General features: G+C 44.6%; 2 protein-coding genes across 2 annotated transcripts; both read left to right on the top strand.

Moving 5' to 3' along the window:
• On the top strand, positions 1 to 15,073 carry myo9b (myosin IXb). Its single transcript, XM_037276815.1, has 41 exons — positions 1 to 473; positions 1,164 to 1,902; positions 3,655 to 3,749; positions 3,808 to 3,870; positions 3,930 to 4,029; positions 4,441 to 4,541; positions 5,053 to 5,176; positions 5,282 to 5,371; positions 5,446 to 5,562; positions 5,788 to 5,922; positions 6,018 to 6,130; positions 6,206 to 6,347; positions 6,750 to 6,939; positions 7,019 to 7,094; positions 7,262 to 7,354; positions 7,480 to 7,519; positions 7,604 to 7,714; positions 7,797 to 7,877; positions 7,984 to 8,094; positions 8,162 to 8,284; positions 8,350 to 8,499; positions 8,623 to 8,768; positions 8,853 to 9,176; positions 9,316 to 9,397; positions 9,531 to 9,728; positions 10,448 to 10,554; positions 10,632 to 10,714; positions 11,017 to 11,153; positions 11,323 to 11,430; positions 11,524 to 11,694; positions 11,768 to 11,809; positions 11,903 to 12,014; positions 12,193 to 12,266; positions 12,341 to 12,533; positions 12,649 to 12,777; positions 12,978 to 13,083; positions 13,273 to 13,404; positions 13,480 to 13,603; positions 13,905 to 13,999; positions 14,088 to 14,212; positions 14,306 to 15,073. The coding sequence occupies exons 2-41, from the start codon at positions 1,165 to 1,167 to the stop codon at positions 14,485 to 14,487; spliced, it is 5,463 nt and encodes a 1,820-aa protein (XP_037132710.1). The 5' UTR covers positions 1 to 473; position 1,164; the 3' UTR covers positions 14,488 to 15,073.
• A 192-nt stretch (positions 15,074 to 15,265) lies between these two features.
• mfsd14a2 (major facilitator superfamily domain containing 14A2) lies at positions 15,266 to 23,876 on the top strand. The gene is made up of 12 exons (XM_037276113.1): positions 15,266 to 15,544; positions 17,086 to 17,181; positions 17,935 to 17,997; positions 18,147 to 18,274; positions 18,354 to 18,468; positions 18,888 to 19,106; positions 19,662 to 19,775; positions 20,080 to 20,151; positions 20,235 to 20,347; positions 20,808 to 20,905; positions 21,000 to 21,157; positions 21,568 to 23,876. The coding sequence occupies exons 1-12, from the start codon at positions 15,461 to 15,463 to the stop codon at positions 21,778 to 21,780; spliced, it is 1,473 nt and encodes a 490-aa protein (XP_037132008.1). The 5' UTR covers positions 15,266 to 15,460; the 3' UTR covers positions 21,781 to 23,876.
• Positions 23,877 to 23,972: the final 96 nt, after the last annotated feature.

The raw sequence follows: 23,972 nt of genomic DNA, 5'->3' as shown, positions 1-23,972 counted from the left end.
TGGCCACATGCTGTCTAAACTCTCGAGCTAAAACGTGCCCGAATAAATCTCTTGCGTTATTTGATCATTTTCCCTTTTCTTTTGAACAACCAAAGTGTGCATATTTAAATTCAACTGTAGTAAAAGTGTGAAGTGTTCTCTCGTGGGTACATGTGGGTGTGGGGTGAAAATGTAGGAAGTAACTTTTCAGCTTTCCTCTGACGACAAGCAGCAGGAGAGAAGACGTCACACAAATCTTGAAAACTTCTTCTACATACTTCCCATTTCTTTTTATAAGGAACATAATCGTCGCCAAAGTTGCTTCGTCGTCATTTCAAAGTGAACTCGAGTGATTTATTTGCCTACTTTCACCGGGAAAAGCAGGTGAAGAAAAGCAGGTGAAGATAGCCCCCCTTACCTGGCGTCGTGTCATTAGATTCGAACGAAAAAGAAGAAGTGCTTCTTCAAGATGATATGAGTGTAAATTCCTAAAGGTAAGCTCAATTATTGACATTGGAAACTATTACCTGTCGCTGAATTGATCATTTGGGTGTGTTTGATGTGAAGGGAATTCTTGTTGAGATTGGAAAAGATTCATTTCCAAAGGTGGCACCAGAAAGCCATTTCGTTTTCCTTATATGAAACATTTCACACAGTCACACATAAAACAGTAATCGTGCAATTTGTGTGTCAATTACCTTTGATTTGCACAATTGGAAACAATGTTATCTCTCCTTTTATTTTGTATATGCTTTACTGGTTCACAACATTTAAAATGTTAATAACGATTCATGTATATAAATATCCATTGTCGATATTACAATTACTGTTCAAGGTCACGCAAAGAAAAAAAAGAAAATCTGTTAGTCCGGGTAAAACCTCAGTCGTATGGCTGAAATGATAAACCGTGTTTGTAAATAAATAATAAAACGTGCGTCGTTGCTGCCCTAATAAAAGTCTGGGATAGAAGTTGCTGCGTTCAGTTTCTCATCTGGTACAACAGCAGCTATAAAAAATAAGATAATATTAGAAGAAGATCAAACTTGGACAGATTTGTTACAGCTATGAAACATTTTGGAAGCTGGCATATGTATTTATTTTAACGTGTTAATGTCATATAGTAGTTTGATGATTTTTGTGTTTGTGCAAGTATTCTCATCTTGCATTCCACTCTGCATTGCCAGAATGAGTACTTCGGATGGAGAGGCCCGTGTTGTGCAGATCTACCAGAGGCTGTGTCAGGATGCGGCTGCCCACTGCCCGCTGCAGGTGGCTGCGGGAGACACGGCCGCAGAGGTGGTCTTCAACGCCGTGGTCTCTCTGGGGCTGGCCGCCGACCGCCGTTACAGCCTGCTGGAGGTGAGGACGAGCAACGATGAGAAGCGGCGGCTGCGTGTCGATGACTTCCCCCTGGAGAGGGTCCTGTTGTGGCCCCCGGAGGCCCAAAAGAGGCACCCGCAGAGTCTCGGGTACTACTTCAGCCTGGAGGAGACGCCGGCCGAGAAGACGCCGGCGGAGGCGTACGACGACCTTTGCGGCCTCCCCGCCGTCACAGAGGATGCCGTCGTGGAAGCTTTACGCTCTCGTTTCCTCGAGCACAAAATTTACACGTATGCCAGCAACATCTTGGTTGCGCTCAACCCCAATAAGTTCCTGCCGGTGTACTACAACCCAAAGTATGTCAAACTGTATGAGAACCAGCCGCTGGGCAAGCTCAGCCCGCACATCTTTGCCATGGCCAACCTGGCCTACAGGACCATGCTGAACTGCAAGGCCAACCAGTGCATGGTGATGTCCGGTGAGAGCGGCTCAGGAAAGACTGAGAGCAGCAGCTATCTGGTCCACTGCCTCACGGCGCTCAGCCAGCAGACGTACTGCAGCGGCATGGAGCGTGCTATCCTCGGCGCCAGCCCTGTGCTGCAGGTAGGGCATGGAACATGACCCACTTTTTTTTTCTTCTTTCTTCTCCATTTTAACAGATTTGGTGAGGGTAGCAAAGGGAAACCTGCAACCTGTGTCATGGTTACTGTAAGCAAAATGATGATAGTTTATCATCACAATGTCACTTAAAAAAAACACCATTTGTCAATGTGAGAAGGATATGATAAAACATACACAAATAATACTCAAAAGTATATTAGATGATAAACATTAGGGGGGGGTGGCTTTGTTATGTATCCCGAATTAATCAGCAACCGTCATGAGTCCTGATTTGTACATATTGGTTAAAACACTTTTGCTCACATCCTCTTTTTTGTTTCTAGGACACATTTGTAATCACTTCTGCTCTAAAACAGAAAGCAAGCAGTATAGACAAAACACACAGGAAACGCTTTATGTTTGTATTTCCTCCATTGTATGACTGTCACCAAAAGTGCTGAGTGATCACAAAGCTTGGAAAGTGTGATGTTTTGTCAGAAGTGAAACAACCTGCAAATTCTTTAAACATTCTAGAAATTTGTGGGGGATTTATTTATTTTTTTGCCTTGGGATATGAAGCAGAACTCAAAATCTATTACTGCATTTTGTTATGATTGAAAATCCAACAAATTGTGTCGATTAGTGTAATTGGTGTTGGGGCAAACATAACAGTGTTGTGTTTATTTTTGGACGAGTAAGATGCTGCAATTTGATGTCCCGTTATGAGGATTTTAGTTTAGCTTCCTCTTGTAATGGAAGACAAAGGTTGTCGTGGTGTGGCCTTTAGCCAAACCATTCATAATTAGATTACAATTAGGACAGAAATGCAAGCGGGGCTGAAATCCAATCTACATTTATGTGTGTGTGTAGGCATGCTGTTTACGATTTAATGGAATTGTTTTGGTGCATTTTTTTCATTCCCACCACTGTGAGGATTCCCCTTGTGCAGTTTATTGTGTCGGGAGTGCGGAGCTCCATGATGGGAATGTGCAGGGCGTTGTCTTGGAGAGGTAACACCGGAGAGGGAAGGTGTAACGTGTCAGAACAGGCTCGGCCAGGTTTGCGGCACCATACGCATGCGCACACGTTGGCATCCTTTTCAAATAATGACGATCATATTTTTTTTTTTCATCTGCTAAAATTGGCGATATTAATTGTAAGAGGGCCTTGCTGGAGGTCTGTACATTAATAAGGTCGAAATCAGAAACAATATGTAAACTAGATTAGCCTTTGTATTAAAAGGCATTGCATTCAATACCATTTTATTTATTAGATGAGTAGCGTCTCTAAAAAGTCTCTTGACGTAAACAAAGCTGTTACCATGGTGACAGCCCCCACCACCCACAACTTCCTCTATCTTTATTCCCGCATATCCTCAAAAAGATGAAATTGTCCAAGCGGAACATTCCAAAGATTCCGTGTACACTAACCGCCAGTATATATCTCGAGTGCTCTGTTGAGGTGTAGCGAAGCGGCGGCCTGTTAAGACACGACCCTCAGCGATGCAGCCGCTGGAATGAGGAACAACCCGTACTTTCCATTGCCAACACATTCAGTTTGACTTCCTAGTGGGGGGGAAACGACATGTGTGCCTTCTTCCTTGGTGGGGTGGGGAGGAAATTCATACCCATCCCTTCCATGACGCTGGTTGACTCCCAAGTTGTTCCATAGAATTGAATTGATAGACATAGCAAAAAGGTGGCTTCCAAAATGTCTGCTTCATAAGTTGACACCATCTCCCTGTGTCCCCAACAGGCTTTTGGCAACGCAAAAACTGCAGCAAACAACAACTCCAGTCGCTTCGGGAAGTTCATCCAGCTCAACTACCTGGAGAGCGGCGTCATCCGAGGGTACAATGTTCCTACGAGGTGCTAATCAACCGATCTGTTAATGCTCTTGTCTCTTTAGGGCGGTGATCAAGAAGTACCTACTTGAAAAGTGCCGGCTGATTGACAGAGATAAAAGGGAGAGGTAAACATGGAATGCCATTGTCATCAAATCTTTTCACCAACACCATTTTATGACTGCAGGAACTACCATGTCTTCTATTACCTGCTGGCGGGAGCATCCAAAGATGAGCGGGAGGAGTTTTGTCTGCTGGCGCCTCAGGATTATCTCTACCTCAAGCAGGTAGGCAAGGTCTGAGCTTTGGAGAGCAGAACATTTCCCATCACAGGTCATTATTAATAACTTGTATGGCCACAATGGTGGTCATAACAGCAAGGCTTCAAGTGACTGCTGCTAACTGATTCACTTTTTTTTTATCTTTCTTTTGAGATGCCTTCCAATAGCTTTCTTATCTAAAAGTATGAGAGAACCTTGAATAGGGAACAAAATGTCAGAGAGGACATTTGACTCTATCTGAAATCCAAATGGAGTGATTAAAAACCCTCCTGTTATATAGTCGGTCATGATGACCACTTTCAAGTTTAACACTGTCAAAAAGATATTTAAGGTTTGTAACAGAGAATTATGGATGGCCTGATTACTGCATTTCATGGATTGAAGTACTCCATTTTATCTGATATCTTTGTTCCTCAGGAAGACCTCCACTTGGGCGATGACGAGAAGCTCGTGCAGGAGTACAAGAGGCTCCATCAAGCTATGGAGATGGTCGGCTTCTTGCCCTCTACTAAGAAACAGTATGTAGTGTGCACTCTTAAAGGTTACCATCTTCCGTTCCCGCTTACCCTACTATATTTTCTTTGGGAGTTGCTGCTGTTTTGGTTAGCAATCGAGTTTATATGGCCTCACTGGGGAACATGTTCATGTGTTTGGAAAAAAAGCTTATTAACGCAACAACAGTAAATGGCAACCAGTGTCTCAAGCAAGTTCTATGGCCCACAAAACCCAACATTCCACATTAAGACTCCTCCTTAGATTAGACAGTTAAAGGGTCTAAGCGTTTTTGTGAGGCAAGGTAGTGACTAATTTCACCCCATTCAGTTTCTGACATATATTATGGTTTCGGCGACAAGTCCGAGCTCGCCGAGCCGGAGGAAAACGGCGTGCTTGTAAGTAAGCACCCAACGGCCCTGGTATCGAAGCTGAGTCATGGCCCGAATCGACTGGCCGCAAAACAATGTCAGCAGTGTTTGTAAATATGACCGAAGTTTTCATTCATTAAAACACTGTGTGTGCGTTTGTGTGCAGCATATTTTCCACACTCTCCGCCATCTTGCTTTTGGGCAACGTGAGCTTCACTCTGCCGGCCAACAATGAAGCTTTGGAGGTGGGGCCGGCTGACATCTTGGCCACCTTGTCAGACCTCCTCAAGGTATGTTGAACAATGGAACATTTATAGGAATGATGTTTTCCAACAATCTTGGAATTAATCTGCACCCAAAGGTTCTGTCAATCAAAGCTGATTCTGTCTTTTCAGGTTAAAAAGGAGCTGCTGGTGAAGACTTTAACCGAGAGAAGAGTCTTAAATGGCAGTGACACGGTGTTTTCACGCTACACGCTACAGGAAGTATGCATTGACTCGTGGGTCCTCTATCTACATGGTGTGTTACTGGAATTTGATTATTATTTTTTCCTCCCAAGGCCCTGGCAGCACGGGACTCCATGGCAAAGTCTTTGTATGCTGCTCTCTTTGATTGGATCGTCCTTCACATCAACCATGCTATGCTCAACAAGCGGGACGTGGAGGAATCCATTTCTGTACGTTAACTTTTTGGTATTTCATTTTTTTTAAACATTATATTGTGTGTTACAACATAGTATGTCCATTAATTTGATAATCGATTCATCAACGAGTATCGATTAATTTTACAACATGGTATTTCATTTTGTTACTGTATCATGAGTTGCGGGATGCTTAAATTGTTTTATGATATTCAGCGGCATCTGATGTTATGCTACAGTATGTGCTGTTCTTTTTTTCAGTGTTTGTCCATTGGGGTCCTGGATCTGTTTGGCCTGGAAAACCTGCACACCAACACTTTTGAGCAGCTGTGCATCAACTACAGCAACGAGAAGCTTCAATGTTACATTAACCGACAAATCTTCACTCGTCAACAAGTAAGGAAAAAAAGAACTTATTTCATTTGTATCATCCTTGGTGCCGCTCGGGTGTTTTGCTACTATAGTATGTGATTATAACAACAATTTTCCAGGAAGATTATGAGGCCGAGGGCCTCAGTTGGCAACGTTTTGAGTACAGTGACAACAGCAAGTGTATTCATCTGATCAGTCAAGGCCTCTTCAGCATGTTGGACGAGGAGAGCAAGTGAGACCATGCTCAAGCAGATTTCATTTGTCTTGGGCGATATTATGATCAGATTTGTTGATGTGTTTTTGTTAGCCTCCCACAAGCGACAGACGAAGCGCTGTTGGACAAGTTAGCGCTGCAGCTCAAAGACAACGCGCTCTTTGCAACCTCCGTGGATTGCGAGTCGTCGTTTGTTATTCACCACTTTGCCGCCAGTGTTACATATTGCATCAAGGTGAGCTAATTTTTCTTCTTTTTTTAACCGCTTCACTTTCTTTTAGAGAAGGCAGCTCGGAATAACTGGATAATCTGTGGTGGCCAAGTAAATGATTCACGTTGTTCCCTAACTGGTAGCTCAACTGGACTATTACGATACTATGTGTTGTACCGTAATTTTCGGACTATAAGTCGCGGTTTTTTTCATAGTTTGGGCGGGGGGGCGACTTATACTCAGGAGCGATTTATATACATATATATGTTTTTTTTCACTTTTTTGGGCATTTTATGGCCGGTGCGACTTATACTCCGGTGCGACTTATAGTCCGAAAATTACGGTATATAAATCAGGGATTTGCATTTGAATTTCAACACGCGCTCCAAAATGATTGATTAATGATCATTTGTTGTGTTCTTGCAGGGCTTCTTGGAGAAAAACACGGAGCATGTGAAGGCTGAAGTCGTATCTCTTCTCCGCGGCAGCGAGCGGGCGTTCCTGCATAACCTGGTGGCGTCCAGTCCTGAGGCGGCATTCCGTTGGGGCGTCCTCCGAGCCATCTTCCGCATCCTGGCAGTGTTTAGGGGCTTAGGACACAAGCGCGTGGAGAAGAGTGGGTAGCTTTCGCGGATAATTGTTTGGAAGTGCGGCCGCCTTGTGTCATACGTTTGTTTTTATGTTTGTCACCACAGTGGCCGCCCGACAGGCTTCCCGTATATCTCTCAAAGACATGAAACAAAGGACCAGCCACATCGACAGAAATTCCAGGTACAAGTATTCCGTTTTGTTCACACTTTTTGTGCTTTAGAACTGTATGATTCATTTTGTGGTCCCTTGTGCAAAAGGGATCATGTAGTTGTAGCTTTTCCCCTAAAAGTATGTCTGCACCTCACCTGAAGTCAGTACATATTAGCATCGTTTGTTGGTATCCGTAGCAACTCCTACACGCTGGACTTCTCCTTCGATCGCTCTGACGAACAGCCACTTGACGTCTTTGAGGACATCTTTACCAATTTTGAAAAGAGGAAGTGAGTGAAAAAACACGTAGAACAAGTCCGTGGGGCTGCTAAGCCCCTTTGGAGTCTGTTGCTAACCTAAACAGCAGCACTTATGTTCAAATCGAAACGCGCTATCCGCAATATATTTTCTGCAGGAAAAGTAGAGCTGGTCGACGGAAGCAGCTTATTCCAAAGGTAAAGCGATAATCTGGTTGTCGTGATTGCTTCAGTGTGGGCTTGAATGTTCTTGAATGTTTTTTTTATTCCCTCTCCCATCAGAATCTCATGAATTTGCGCTCACTCCAGCACGTCGTGGGTCTTGCGGAGCACAATCTCACCCGTGCAGCCACCTGTCGACCTGCGACTTTGACCGTTTGCGCTCAATTTCAGGTATGTCTGCTCAGTTTTTAGCTACAACGTATGAATTAACTCAAGCACATGTATTTATCGACACTCCATGCTCTACTCACAGGCATCACTCACAAAGCTGATGGACACTGTTAAAAAAGCTGAGCCTTTCTTTATTTTCTGCTTGCGCTCCAATGCAGAAAAGGTACACCTTGCATGCTGTCTATTTTTTGCTACGTTGCGCTCATCAAGAAAGTGCTCCCGTTCCTAGCTGCTTGCCTCTTTAATGAAATGTTTGTGTGTTTTTGCAGAAAGAATTTCACTTTGACGATGAGCTCGTGCGCCAGCAAATCCGGTACAGAGGCCTCCTGAACATGATTCAAGTGCAGAAGTCGGACTACAATGCCAAATTTTCTTTTAAGGTTCATTAGTATTATTATATTTGCTTTGCGGGACAGAAGAGCGCTAATGTCTCCGTTTCGATGACAGGAATTTGTTGAAAAATTCCGAATGTTGCTTCCGAAAGGGGCCACCGAGTCCCCTGAACACATCACTGAGCTGTTGACCCGAATGGGCTTGGATCAAACCACCTACCAAATTGGAAAAACAAAGGTAAGTTAAGGTACCGTCTAATTAAGAGGGGAATCATCATTTGCACTAACTATCTCGTACTACAGGTGTTCCTGAAAGAAAAGGAGAGGCAGCTGCTGCAAGACACCCTGAACAAGGAAGTGATGCGTCACATCATAGTCCTGCAACGCTGGTTCCGTGCATGTCTGATCAGGATGCACTTCCAGCAGAAGAGAGATGCCTCGGTTATTATACAGGTAGGTTTCACACACCGCACGGATAGCTCTTCACCTCATCTGAAGCTGATCAGTGATTGAAAAGGTACCTTCTAATGACATGAGAGAAGCATAAAGGTGATGGAGTATATTGTATCATTGCAGAGGAATTGGCGTGAGTTTCACGAGAACCGAAGTAAAGCCGCCTCGGTCATTCAGACGGCGTGGCGGGCTTCGCTCAAAAGGTCGGAGAAAGAGCACAAAACAAGCTGTGAAGACATTTCAAAAGAAGTTCGACCCGCCCGAGCCAGGTAGGCGCTTTTGTTTCTGTATTATCCAAACATGAAAAGGAATGAGTAGGAATAGGATCACCAGAAGTTTTCCCCGCCGCACAGCTCATCAAGAAAAGGATTACGTCGGCAGCACAAAGTGGAGGTGAGCCCAAATAGAAGCGAGCAAGCTGACACAGTCAACGGTCAAGATGGGCGAGAGGGTCGCGTTTCTCCGCCACCCCTCAACCGGCCGCTGTCCCTGCCTTTGGACCCCAGAGTGGGTAGCGACACGACTGGCACCACTGACTCCCCTAAGAGCAGCTCCCTCCAGCGCTACAAAGACACAGGCGACTTTAAGGAGAAAGCTGAAAGGTGGCGGGACAAAATGAGCGACGAGTCCAGTCCAGAAGTGAGCAGGCGGCAAGACAAATGCAAAGATGACCTCCGGTAAGTCCAGTACATACGTATATATATATACACCTTCTTAAAGTTGTTCTCGGGATGAATGTAAGGACACCCTGTACTCGCACTAGATCGGTCTAGATGCACTTTGTTTTTATTCCAATCGTGTCACCGTCCGCCACAGGTGCAAGGGGAAGTCCATGTCCGTTGATGAACTTTCCAAAATGAGCTCATCCGGCTCCGATAGCTCACCGTCTACAAGAGAGGTAATATGACATACTACATTTTAGAGACACTGTTTTGCACGTTTGTTTGTCCTTGACACACAAATGGAGGCTCTTATACCTCACACGCTCTTGAGGACACGCGCTTCATCAATCTCCCTCGGCCCTCTGTCAGGTCAGGGTGCGTTTGCGCAAAAATCCAAAGCGCAAACGGCGCTTAGCCTACGCCCGCAGTGGCTTGATGATTAACTTTGCTGGCTCCAAGGAGAGCGAATACTGGAGTTTTCCACTCCCCCCCTTCAGCCCCCGCAAGTCCACCTTGAAGACTTCGGCCAGTAGTGCGGACGTCCGTGCCCTCAAATCTCGGGTCAAGGTACAACGCAGAGGAGACTGCTGCACGTTGCACGTCTTGCATGTTCGCCAAAAAGAGACGGATGGCTTCAATGTTGTGCAGCTTGTCATTGGGGATAAGAAGGCGCTGTTGCTTTTACAAAGAAAAGGAAACACTTTTTCACGTACCTGCAGCTTCTTTCTGATGCGTTCACACAGGCCTCGCCATTTGGAATTAAATGTATTAAAATTGTGTTTGTATTTAAGTAAAATAGCAATAGGGAAAAAAAAAAAGATCATGTCAGCCTTTCAATTTATTTGATCGGGTACAAAACGTGGTCGAGCAGGTTGATTAAAAAATAAAAACTCAACCTTGGCCAGGTTGTTGTTTACCATAAAAAAAAACATTAAAAACTGCATAGAATGTACTGTATTTAAATTATTTGTATCTTTTATTGCATTTACTACATGTGCAAGATGATTTTTGTGGTTTTTTCTTTATTTAATTTCACTCATATGTGGAGAAGAAAAAAAAAGAAGACATTTGTTACGTGTGTCCGTGCATGAGGAAGGGTTTGGTGGCCATAACACACTAGTTTTGCATGACAATGCATTTAATGGTGAAGGTCTTTACATGCCATGCAGATGGTGGGGTGGTGGGAGAGCTACAGATGTTTTTTCCCCCCCCCCCCCTCCCTACAGTTGATTGTATTTTATATGTTTATTTATTCAACATCATTTTCACACTTTCCTATATCACAGTTCTCTGCAGAGCCGGACGGGTCCAGGTACAGCCTTCCTGCCAGAAGCCCCAACAAAGATTCAGGACAACAACAATCCAACCAATCGCAACTCACCACCCCTGAAAAGTACAACTCTGCACGATGCACCAAGTTGTTTATATAATTTTAAACATGTTGCTGAATGAAGATGTTTTTTGCCGCAGGATTTGGTTTCTTAGTAGGTTCTTGCGAAAGCGGGCGCCTAAGTCACCCGCCAGCAATGACACTCCCCTGCAAGATAAAGTTGGTAAGTGTTTATATGTATATAGTATACTCTAAAATTTAAAGATAGGTTCCTGAAGGCTTGTCAAAATCACGAGTGTGGTTTTAGGATGCTGCCATCTAGTGGTCAGTCACTTGCTACACAATCTTGTTGGAGTGGGGTGGAATATTGATTGTGATTTATCAGATATTCATCCATTGTTGTATGCTAGCTAGCATTAAATGTTTATATTCTGTTGTATTGTGAATATATGTTGTAACTGTACAGTATCAGCAGACCTGCATTCAATCTTCCATTTAGGGCAACTTAAATGTGTTGTTTCCTTAACTCAGGTCGGGTGGCTGGCAACCCAAATATCAAAATCAGTCGGACTACGCGGGCCCTGCGCTGGAATGTCTCACTGGAACGCGAGATCCAAGACCCCAAAGAGCTGCGCAACCTGGATGAATTTCTCGGCAACCAAGTGAGATGAGGGAAAAATCACATTTAGGGCTTTTAAATACAGTAGATACAGGCCATTTATTTATTTGACTGCAAACAGTATCAAGCACTTGTTAGGGGAGGCTCTTATTTGCACAAATGCATTTTTACGAACTTAATGCATTTTACCTTTTTCTTTTCCTCCCCCTCAGATGAATGACTTGCGAATGCGAATCAAAGACCTGTCACAGACAGAGAGCATCTTCCTCTCGGCCACCATGCAGTTCAGAGATACCATTAAAAGCATGTTCTCTTTGCAGGTCAGTGTATTACATGTCCCCACACTACCTGAAGTGTGTCAACGGAGACTCTGGCCTTTTTCCTTCACATCATGCTCTGTTTGAGCTCCACAGAAACCTCAGATCGGCTACAAAGATCTAATGAAAGGCTACCATAACAAAGTCAGCTCTCTGGCCGGCTCCAAGAATAAGAACGAAGTGTCGCTTGTGGTCAACTTGTTCCAGTCGATGCTGGATGGTTTCATCAGGGGCGAGATCAAGAGGATGGACTCGGATCCAGTCAAGGTCACCTTTACTGTCACATTATGAATTTAACTGTGTCATGAATATGATAAGAAAACACTCTGGCTTCCTTCAGGCTACCAAGACGACAAAGAAGAGAAGGAAAAAGGACAAATGTGTAAGATGATTATAAATTCTTATTGACTTAACCACAGTCATAAAAAAACCTGCGCATTTCTAATTCCAATTTTTTTTGTTTTTGTTATGACAGCCTGATGGTCCTCTTGATCACCGCTTCAGCACCTACCAAGTGAACATCATGCAGTCATGTGACCTGTGCGGCTCCTACATCTGGGGAATGGAGAAAGCCTACATGTGCAGCTGTATGTTTACACGGCACGGAAAATACATGTTATAGTTTGATGTCATTTTAGTAAACGGTCAGTGATGACAGTTAAGAATTTTCAGTGTTAACAACAAATAACTTTTTATCCGGTTTATACATTTGGTCAGTGTGTTTTTAAGTCATGTGGTCGACTGACTCTTGCGTTTGCCTTTTAGCGTGCAAGTTGATATGTCACAAGAAATGCCTGAAAAAAATCATCACTGACTGCTCGACACGCTGCGCCCGGCAGGTAAGAAAGAAAAGCTTTCTGAAAATGCCCTAAACACCCGACACGCACAATAGAGGTCATGATTTTTGTGGCAGGATGACAGCGTACCCGGCGGCCTTCACTTCGGGGTGCACGTTTGCGTCCTGACCAACAAGGCCAACCCCATCCCCAAGGTAGTGGAGCTGCTGCTGATGCACGTGGAGATGAACGGCCTCTACACCGAGGGCATCTATCGCAAGTCGGGCTCCACGTGCCGTGCTCGGGAACTCCACCAAATCATGGAGATCGGTAAGATGCGGTGGATCGACTGTACGCTCACACACTGTTATCTGGCATTTTACCTTTGGTGAGGCGAAGTCTCAACATTTTCTGAAGTACACTGTTGTTGTTTTTGTGGCGTTAGACCCTGAGGCGGTCAATCTGGACAACTACCCCATCCACACCATCACAGGCCTGGTGAAACGTTGGCTCCGAGAGCTGCCTGACCCGCTCATGACTTTTGCTCTCTACAGTGACTTCCTGCATGCTGTGGGTGAGTCCGAATGAATGTTCAAGAGTGCCTTGAGATAAGAGTCGAATTCATTCCATGACCACGCTTGAGATAAAACAGCACTCCACAATATAAGAACATACAATTTTTGTCACGCTGAAAAAATGATAAAGCATGAAAATGCAAAATTCAATCATCTAAAAGAAAATACAACATTTTCCTTCTCCTCTCTTTGTTTGCAGAGTTTCCAGACAGGGCTGAGAGAATACGGGCCGTGTACCAAAAGGTCGATGAACTTCCCCTGGCCAATTACAACACACTGGAGCGGCTCATCTTCCACCTAGTCCGGTAAAAAGACATTTCGTACAGCTGTCTTCAGGTCATTGGGCCTCATTTACTAATAAATGCGTCATTAAGGACATGAGTCAACTTATTAGCAAATTCTCGATTGTCACTGTTAAAATGATATCATATAAATTGCTCCATACGCACGGTTGGTGAATGATGCCCATCGTGAGCGTGTGCGTTTGGTTCCAGTGTGGCCAACGAAGTGGATTACAACAAGATGACGTCAAGTTCCCTCGCTATCGTCTTCGCCCCGTGCATCCTGCGCTCCCCCAACTCAGACGACCCCTTCCTCGGCATGAAGGACGTGGCCAAGACAACCACGTGAGTGTCGCTCCGCACTAGATCTACACTCTACATGTGATTGGCCTGTACATTGATTTGCGTGTGTGTGGTCAGGTGCGTGGAGATCCTCATCTCTGAGCAGTTCAGGCGCTACAAGGAGAAGCTGCAGAATATCCAGGAGCTGGAGTACGCTGAAGCCTTGGCTGTCAATCAACTCAAGCTGAAGAGACAAAACACAGTGAGAAGTCGGGGGGGGGGGCTATCATTTTATTATGTATTAATGCAATTTGATTCATCAAATCAAAAAAAATGTTTCCGCCAAAATAAGAACTAGTACAACATTTACAAATAGTGGTTCAAAATACACAGTTGGATGCTGCCATACACAGACATTAAGCCATTTTGCTAACAAAAAAAGCAGCACAATGATATCATCCAGTTTAAGAGAACTAAATGGCTTCTTGTAAAAACAAGGGAATGAAAGGGTAAACCTCGTCAGGCTCGTAACATAACGTTTGTCTTTTCTCTTCTCTTTGCAGATTGTGGAAGAACCGTGTAAAATGGAAATTCCTGACGAGACTGATTCGGAAGAAAGGACTCTCATTGAAAGAATCAAGTCCATCAAGCAGGAAAAGTATGAGTCGGTGGCTTGATGGGGATTTTTAATTTGTTTCTAGGTTGTTGTTTTTTTACGATAAAACCTCTGTGGCACACCTTGCTAGATTGGACCTGGCCTGCAGATTACCCGATCTGGAGCAGGAGAACTCTGACAATGAGATCCTGGACTCGTCGTCGTCCATGAGCACGGAGAGTCTGGAAGATCGCCTCGGCAGTCTAGACTCGGAAGGTCAGTAAGGAGGTAAGGTAGTCTAACCTTCCTCTCGGCACTAAATGACATGAACTGAAGGTTTTATGACATTTTGACGTTTCGTGATTGCAGCAAAGACAAGCAAAGTCAGACACATGCCGGAGGACATCATCAAGCCCGAGTGCTTCGATGCTTCCAACTCTCCTCCCACCATGGTCAGCAAACAAGCGTTCAGTGGTTGCTTTGACCATTTGGAAATTCCTTACATTGATGAAGAGGAGAAAGAAAAGGAGGAAGACGCGACAAGCAGTTAACGCCACCCTTGTTGTGGTGTGCACTTTAGTCTTGCCAGTGCTGCTATAGAAAACCCTGATAAACGTACAGCACATGTCACCACAATCATTTTTTCACTTTTAGAGTGACACACCTAAAAGCATATGCAGCACCGCCAGAGCATTTGATGCAATCTGCAGTGCCATTCTGAAGAGAAATAAAACATCACAGAAATATTTGACCCTTAAAATAATGATTAATGTATTTTTTCCATCAAATTTAGTATGCCCCTTGGAGGACCTCCCTACCTCTTTGAGAGAAACCCATTGTATTGTATCTTACTGGTAACTCAATGTTTGTCAAGGTACTAAATATGGACAATTTCCACAAGGATGAGATATGGGCGACATGATCCCAAAACAATACTGTACAAAAATAACAAAGTATTGTACATAGTATTTCCAGCTGCTGTTTTGTTGTTTCGCATTGACTGATCGTATTAACATATTGTTGCCTTTTAGACTGACATATTTCCTGATAGGAGATGTACAGGCATGTACATGAACATATCTGTGGCAAGTTAACTAATTTTGACCCGCTCCATGAAATAAACTTATTTTTTTCTCATTTGCCTGCTCTTGTAAAAATGTACCACGGCCGTTGCCATTACGTCACTGGCCCAAAAGAACCCGCCATGAACTGTAATGTACGTTGAACCGACTGATTCTGACAAGGCCAATCAGAAGCTTGCACGCCGTGCTAACCAATCGTCTGCCTTGACTTCATGGCTAGGGGGCGGGGCCAGGTTTGGTTCCGGAAGAGAGCCCGAAGCGAGGTGGTGTCGCTATGGTGGAGATGAGGAATCATCTCGTCAGTTAGCTCGCTGCTAGCTGCTAGTCTTCTACTGGCTGTAATGAGCTTTGCAATCGACATCAGCGGATCGCTCGATTTGTTTTGTTATTGAGGCGCCACCACGACGACCCGCTGACAACCGAGGATGGATATGAGCGAACAATGACGGGGGAGAAAAAGAAGAAGAAGCGGCTGAACCGCAGCATTCTTCTGGCCAAGAAAATTATCATAAAAGATGGAGGAAGTGTGAGTTCAATATTTATTTATTTCCGGAAATAGACGTCGTTTGAAAAAAAATAGTTGGTCTTGTATGTAGTTTTTCTTTTTAAAAAGTAATGCCTGTGGGTCTACCCGCTTTTCTGATGTATTTTTTAAGGGAGGGGGTTAACGTTAACCGTTAGCCCGGCGCTGTGGAGCCACGGCTATGCGGCTAATAGTTAGCTCGGTGGCCTAGCTATGTATGCTGGCCGTTGGTTTAACACGTCAACTCGGCTACCGTTGTCGCTTTCCCAATCTAAGATTAAAGCAAACCTTCCACGGGTACACGCTAGCTATCGGACGGTTTTTCTATTTCGAAGCGAACAACCCATATCATTTAGCTCGCCCAAATCTGCCCACCAGAAGTGGTTTAGGCACGCTTATCTAAGCTAGTTAGCTGACGTCAAGTTACGCGACACGTCGTGACCGACTTGGGATATCTTATGGAACTTTCAACTTTACCATTTCAGATATTTTACGAAACTTCTAACCAGTCAACCACTGAAAAAAAAGTTCGAAGAGACGTCCGGTTTATGTCACAACGAAGCTCCGCGTCTTTACCTGTTAGCCGAGTAAGCACATCGGCTGTCAAAACACGTATGGTACTTGTAACGAGACGACGTAAGGTAACTTATGTCCACATTGATTTAAATGTTTGAAGGCAAGGCAGCGTTGCATGTGCTTCACATTAAAGTTACTAAATGTAAGACGGCCAGTATGTATGAGTGCCAAGATCATAGATGTCAATAAAATGAAATCGAATCCCGCAATTACAGCGTCCACGACGTCACTGCCATTTGCTACAAGTCGAGTCTGAAAGTAAACAAGCAACTATAAGTTCGTCTGTTGGTTTGTAACCCATCCGAAAAGTTTGTGTCAATTCTGTTTAATGCAGTCACCTCTAAGCTCAATTTTATTTACGCTGCTTGTGAAAGCACAAAACAACAAGCGCTGATAGTCTTCACCAGAAGGTCACAACCAGAAACATGGACAACAGTCCACAAGGGTTTTATTCAATGAACATTAAATTACAAACATAAGGGTCCCAATGTGATTAAAGCCCATAGAAATTGCATGGGTAGTAAATGTCACATTTGAGTTCAAATAATGTGATAACAGATTTGGATTGTTGTAGGAAAGTTTGTGCGTTGAGTACTGTGGTGTGGGCACAAGTGAACAGTCGTGGCTTCATTCCAGTGGGGCCCTCACTGCCAATGATGCTCTTTGTCCTGGCTGTCGAAGCCTCCGTTATCACCCGCACACTAGTGAATAGCAAAGCAGCCTATTATTATTTCATGTGGATGCTGCAACATCCATCAACAGGAGGCTGTCACACATTGTATGCGTGGATCCAGGCGTTATTGTCACATCGGCGACATGTACACAAGCTAGTTGAATAGCTGCGGGCGTCTTACGTTTTGCCCTGCTGTTTTATTTACAAAGGCTGTTCCCATCATAAACTGTACAAGCAAGCTTTGTTTGACTAAAATTTACTTTTTTCTCCCCTGTATTTCCATATTTCTGTGCAGCCTCAGGGAATCGGCGAACCCAGCGTCTACCACGCCGTGGTGGTCATCTTCCTGGAGTTTTTTGCATGGGGTCTGCTCACTACACCCATGCTCACGGTGAGTCCCGTCATTGGATGCGGTCGCGAAGACGCGTCTTTTATGTGGATGCCTACAACTATTGTGGAAATATGGAGGACATCATGCTGCCACATTGTGAGCCCTGTTCCTTTGTTGAAAATGCTCGCCCGGTAGAGAGGAAGTGATTGGTTTGTGTTGTGTTGTGGCCGCTTCATTTGCTTATTCTGTAGCAAACAGGTTCATTTAGAAATATTCACGCAAGCCTAGTGTCAGCTTTTCCAGAAACACCAGGCACAGGTGCTTAAAGCAGTAACACTTTACGCCACGTGATGGCAAACTTAATAAACAAAAAAGTGATTACATGAGCTTTTTTTTTTTTTTTTTCTCCTCGTGATGACATACATTTGTTTTTTACGTGTAGGTTGTTCTTTGTCGGGTATAAGCCAAGTCGGCAAGGGAGACAATGTAGTAAGACAAGCTCTTCTGACGAACATGGTAGAAGCTGGCTCTTGTTGAAAATGTCACTCTGTGACTTCAATAAGTTACCTCGAGTCTGTTCCTTCTAATAGGGAACTTTGTACAGCGTGAATCTGAAATACGGTTCACAAGATTTTCTGAAAAACGCGGCAGCACACCACATGTAACAACGTGCGGACTCTGAACTGTTCAACCATTGATCTGAACTCCACTCTCACCTCCACCTTTCCTCTTTGCTTCCATAATATCGTATTTGTCTCACACGACATTCTCCAGTTGCTTTACGTGACATTAACTGATTTTTTTTTTTTGTAGGTATTGCACCAGACATTCCCCCACCACACATTCCTGATGAATGGCCTCATACATGGCGTCAAGGTAGGAAGTCGGAAATGCAAAAAAGATTCCCCCCAAATATCAACAAAAAGTACACAACTATGGTCAACAATACCAATTGTCATGTCACTGTGTTGACTTTCTCCCCCTGTCTGACGTCTCTCCATAATTCCATCTTCCTTCATTCGCAGGGCCTGCTGTCATTTCTCAGCGCTCCGCTCATCGGGGCCTTATCAGACGTCTGGGGTCGCAAATCCTTCCTGCTTCTCACGGTCTTCTTCACGTGCGCGCCCATCCCGCTGATGAAGATCAGCCCGTGGTGAGTGAGCGAGGATGTCAGACGGCAGCGCCTCGTGTCTGTCCTGACACCGCTTTCGCTCTCTTCCCTCCTTCTGCAGGTGGTACTTTGCCGTCATCTCCATGTCAGGAGTCTTCGCGGTCACCTTCTCGGTCATCTTTGCGTACGTGGCCGACATCACGCAGGAGCACGAGAGGAGCACGGCGTACGGCTTGGTGAGGAAATTCAATGGGATTTTAGAACAAAATACTCATGGTCAGAATCATATGCATTCAACCCTGTGTTTATCATTCTGTGCATTGTAAAAAATATATCTAAATACAGAGCAACAATTATGTCATGCAATAGTATGTATATAGTTCTTTTGTATTATTACACATGTTCTTGACAAATTGTGAAGCTCTGTAGGTTGGCAGCGCTGTTGTCGGTATACTCAACAGAGACAATTGTATTCAGAATCTCATTTCAACCATTCATTATATCATTATAAACGAATGGAAGAAAACCTCTGAGTTGTCTTGAACCCAAGGGACTAAACTAACAGGTTTACACTTCTGCAGTCAAGACGGAAGCTCTCAAACAACTCCCTCTATCAAGCAAACCCTTTTTTTGCCACACCCTCTTCCCTCATCAGGTGTCAGCCACGTTTGCGGCCAGCCTGGTCACCAGCCCGGCCATCGGCGCTTACCTGTCAGTGGCCTACGGCGACACCCTGGTGGTGATCCTGGCCACGGCCGTTGCGCTTCTGGACATCTGCTTCATCTTGGTGGCCGTGCCCGAGTCACTTCCCGAGAAGATGAGGCCGGCATCGTGGGGCGCGCCCATTTCTTGGGAGCAGGCCGATCCCTTTGCGGTGAGTCACCCCAACTGGCTATGCCTGGAATTTTTGAATACACAAAACAAATGGGCGTACATTAGGGCTGCTTAATTAATGGAATTTATATCATGATCACGATTTGTGCTGCAGAGAATCTCAAAATGGATATAATCGAGGCGTTCTGAGACGTGCAAGCGCAACTCAACCGCTATGCATCCCGCCCCGCATCTGTGGAGAGTGCAGCTCCAGGCCATATTTCATAGGCAGTGTTGTACCTGAACGCATTCAATGAACGAAAGTTCATGAACCCGTTCATATTTTGGATGAACGGGTTTTGAATTTAGCGCATTTTTGCTCGATGAACTTTTTTGTCAACGCCCTCATTTTGGGGCCAATGAATGGTTTTGAACGGTAGTTGACTGTGGTTCAAGGATGCCAGGTTTTCGCTTTTTAGACTTCAAAATATAACCTGAAAAACGGAGTTTCTGGCAAAAATAGACCCCTTCGTTGATTTTGTGTTGCATAATTCGGTGTGCTTAATCATGTATGAAAATGATGTTAATCTCATAAGTGCGTTGATGTTCATTGCAGTCTCTGCGCAAAGTGGGCCAGGACTCGACGGTGCTGCTCATCTGCATCACGGTGTTCCTTTCCTACCTCCCCGAGGCGGGCCAGTACTCAAGCTTCTTCCTCTATCTCAGACAGGTAATGGGTGCCCAGTTGACATCATCACGGGGCGTCATTCTTGAGTGTCGCTTGTCAATGCAACGTCAGTACAGCAGATCAGATGACCGCAATTTTTTTCCACCCCACATTTGAAATGGCAATATTTGTTTGAGGTCACACTGTGGTCATCGTTGAACTCTTCAAGGGTGTCAGATGGTTTCACTTTGTGGCCTGAATGTACGGAGAGACAGAGTTGGAGCTGCTTTTGTTATTTGTTGTTTATGAAGTCAACAAACCGCTTGACACCAAGACCTCGAACCTTTTTTGTCCAAACACCCTTCAGGTCATCCGCTTCTCGTCTGAGACAGTGGCTGCATTCATCGCCGTAGTGGGGATCCTCTCCATATTAGCTCAGGTGATGCCGTTGTCTTGATTATTATTATGGTTCTGTTGAGTCAAGTCAGAGGTGTGCTCATGTCTTCCCTGTATGACATCTAGACGGTAGTGCTGGGCATCCTGATGCGCTCCATCGGGAACAAGAATACAATTTTGCTGGGCCTCGGCTTCCAGATCCTCCAACTGGCCTGGTACGGCTTTGGCTCGCAGCCCTGGTCAGTAAACGGTGCATTATATTTTCCTGGTTTTCAAAGCCATTCGCGGGTCTCTAGTAGTGTTTCACAACCTTAATTGAGCCAAGGCACATATTTTACTTTTGAATAATCTCGACAAACCACCAAACCAAAATGGAGAAGCTGCAGTTAGTTGCAGCTTGCCATTGTTGTTGTAGTTTTACCTTCCACCACCAGGGGGAAGCATTCTCTAATCTGCAAATGTAATTCTTTAATTAGCCCCTAGAGCAGGCATTGCTCTACCAGAGGCCATTTCAGGTTCTCTATCATGGGCCATGGTAAATGCACGTTCATACTTTGTGCTGGTTTTGTGAACAACAGAGTTCAAATGGGCTCAGCGGTTAACAAGAACTCTGAGTTAGGCATAGTTGCTATGGTGCTGGGAGTACCTATGAAAGTGTCTCGTTAGCTGATGGCACGGTATAATCGTCCTTTGTTGCAGGATGATGTGGGCCGCTGGCGCCGTAGCAGCCATGTCCAGCATCACGTTCCCCGCCATCAGCGCCATTGTGTCCCGGAATGCCGACCCGGACCAACAAGGTGAGCAAACTCTCCTTTTGTCCGCTGGTCATTATTGGCACGACGCTGCCAGCGCTGACCCAACCCCCTGCCCGCTTCCCTTTTTGTCCCGCAGGCGTGGTGCAGGGCATGATCACCGGCATCCGGGGTCTGTGCAACGGCCTGGGTCCCGCGCTCTATGGCTTCGTCTTCTACCTTTTCCATGTGGAGCTGTCCGACACGGACGCCTCGGAGAAAGGCGGCAAACCCAATATGGCTAACCCCACGGATGAGGTGAGTGCTACGGGGTGTTTGGCGTGCAGTCCAAAAAAATACGGTAGCCGACAAAGCGTCTAATCCAAATGGCCAACTTCCTGTGTGTTTTAAGGCGTTTAAGACTTTTTGGGGGGCTATGCCTACCCAAGTTGCTAAGTGACACTGGCCTCTGGGACTGAATTTTCTAAATATTCCAAGGGGGTGATGCCTGATGTAAGTAAGCTACAAAATGGCTGCCTTCCTGTGTGTCCTTGAGGATTTTCGGTTCGTCTGCTCATAATAGACACGTCAACCAAACGTCATTTGTATGAATAGTACCAGCTTGTTGAACAAGTTCCTAGACACCCCATTGTCACCTCGAGCGTTGGAGGTGTACGCGCAATCAGTCACCCCCCTGATGGTCTCTCGCTCCATACCTTCCTTCCCAGAGCTCCATCATCCCGGGCCCTCCCTTCCTATTTGGCGCCTGCTCGGTGCTGCTCTCCCTTCTGGTGGCGCTGTTCATTCCCGAGCACACGGGGCCCGGAGCCCGCCCCGGCGCCTACAAGAAGCACAGCAACGGGGCTCAAAGCCACTCGCACAGCCCACAGGGCAGCGGAGCCGAGGGGAAAGAACCTCTGCTGGACGACAGCAGCGTATAGCCTCGGACTACTTTTTGAACTCGTGTGTGTATGTGTGAGTGTGTGGGTAGCGCTCGGGTTTCAATCTGTACTAACTCGTCACATGCTGCCGGTCGTCGTGGTGGTGGGGGGGGGATTGTTGACCAGGGAAAACAGACCACTGTAGAGACCGCTCGGAAAGCCCTTGTCTTTGTCTTCACTGTTTACTAGGCTTGCAAACGGGTGCAACATTTCTGGTAAACTTCCGTGGGAAGTTAAGCTGGGAATTTTGGGGGAAAATGTCTTTTTTTATTTTAAAATAATGAAAATAAAGATGAGGATTTATTTGGATCATAACGACCCAATATAAAATATAATTTATTGAACAGTCAAGTCTTTCTTTGAAGAACAAACATTTTAAGTTCTGTTAAATGTTAATTTAGACTCCTACCCAAAAGAATTAGAAGAAATTTAAATTAAATGCACCCCTGCAGAAATTAAATGCACCCCACCTCCAAAAGTCTCATTCAAAATACAAATTTACAATCTTCCCTCAAGTTTTCAAACCTTTCACGCAGGGGTGGATTACATTTAAACGTCCTTATAGGACCCAACCTTTGACTTTGTAAATTCGCCATAGATTTCCAACTTTGAACATTCCGGTAATTATGCAACCCTGCTGTTGAGTCATTCGCTGTACACACACATCCACACCACTTTGTTGTTTCCTCCACTTTTTTTTTATTTGACAAATGTTGCCTTTAAGTGACTTAGGATAAAAATATACGTCGCAGTCTGACAAGGCGCTGTAATCTGATCATATTGCTCCCATCGGAGCCCATCAAAATTTTGTTCACTGACCCCCACCCATGTTCTTGTCTCTACCTTCCGCGCCAATTTACTGCCGTTCATTTTCCAAATTTACTGCCTTGCCCCATCGTTTTCCCACTTATGCCCTCTTTACCCTACATTGATTTTTTTTTTTTTTTTCCTGTCTAGCCTTTATTTTGCCCAACTTCCTTACTGGTGTCTGGAATTTCGTTCCACTTTTGCCCCATTTTTTTAACCCCAGTTACTGCCCTTGTCTTTCTATTTTGGCCCAGATCCTCCCTGCGTTTCCATTTTCAATCACTTCCGCCGTTGCGTCTCCCATCACAGGTTATATTTTTAACGGTTCAAGATTCAAAACGTACAAATACGTGAGGTGTTGCTATGGTATAACATGGACGTATGCAGTACTGTAAACTCTCCAAAATTTGGGGTTTTCAAGGTCTCTCAAGTTTCGGGTTAGCGAGCTGTCACTCAAAGTGTTTTGACTTGACATTAACGGATATCATCTTTTACGCAGCATTTCCTCTTCAGCTTTATTAACCTGTCTTTTGTCATTGTAAACGTTTCAAGTGCATTTCAAGTCATTCGCCAACTATGTTTAACATCTGTGCCAATGTTTCTTTTTTTCTTTTTGTCTTAATGTTTTTGTTTTGCTGCCAATTTAAGACAGATTGTTTTTTATCTATATAAATATGTATCGCCTTTTAAAACATTTTGTTTTTAGGAATGGTATAAAAATGGGACGTCCATCTCTTTTCACATGACAAGCATTTCACTTAAGCGACATTTTTGTTTCCAATCGACTTATTCGTCATCACGGAACGTTTCAAAAAGAATTGTGTGATATCAGAGTTGGACAACCTGCAGCACGTGGGCTATATCACAGCCCTTAGCTGTTTGATGCAGCCTGACCTTTTTTGATGTTATCCGAGAAGGCGATGTTGTATGCCAATATATTTTTTTTTAATTCATCATATACTGGACCAAAATGTACATTTGGCGCTATACGGTGTAAACTGTTCAGTCTGAGCAGACTGCGTAAAGTAACATAAAATGACAGATTTTGGAAGCCCCGCCCCCCTCTTTTTTGGTTTTGTTTTATTTTCTCGGTATGGGCGGTTCTGGTTGCGCATTTGAGCGTAGTACGCCGAAACAGGAAGTGAAACCCGCCTGCCCTGCCCCTCTTTCTCTGTGTGCCTAAAATTAGCCAAGAACATGAGTAATGGCGACATTTAAGTCAAGGTGGTTATGATGTAAATATGGGAAACTAATGAAGCTATTTATTAAAGGTTTATTGTACAATTCAAGGGCTTCCGTTTGTTTTATGCGGTGTGCAATGGAATCATTTTCTGAGCACCTTTTTATGTTTGTTTCTGTCATGCTTTAGATGAAATAAAAGCAAT

The sequence above is a fragment of the Syngnathus acus genome, chromosome 17, assembly GCF_901709675.1.
Source record: "Syngnathus acus chromosome 17, fSynAcu1.2, whole genome shotgun sequence".
Lineage (NCBI taxonomy): Eukaryota > Metazoa > Chordata > Actinopteri > Syngnathiformes > Syngnathidae > Syngnathus > Syngnathus acus.
Note: the sequence above shows the minus strand (reverse complement) of the source record. Positions and strands in the feature narration are given on the sequence as shown.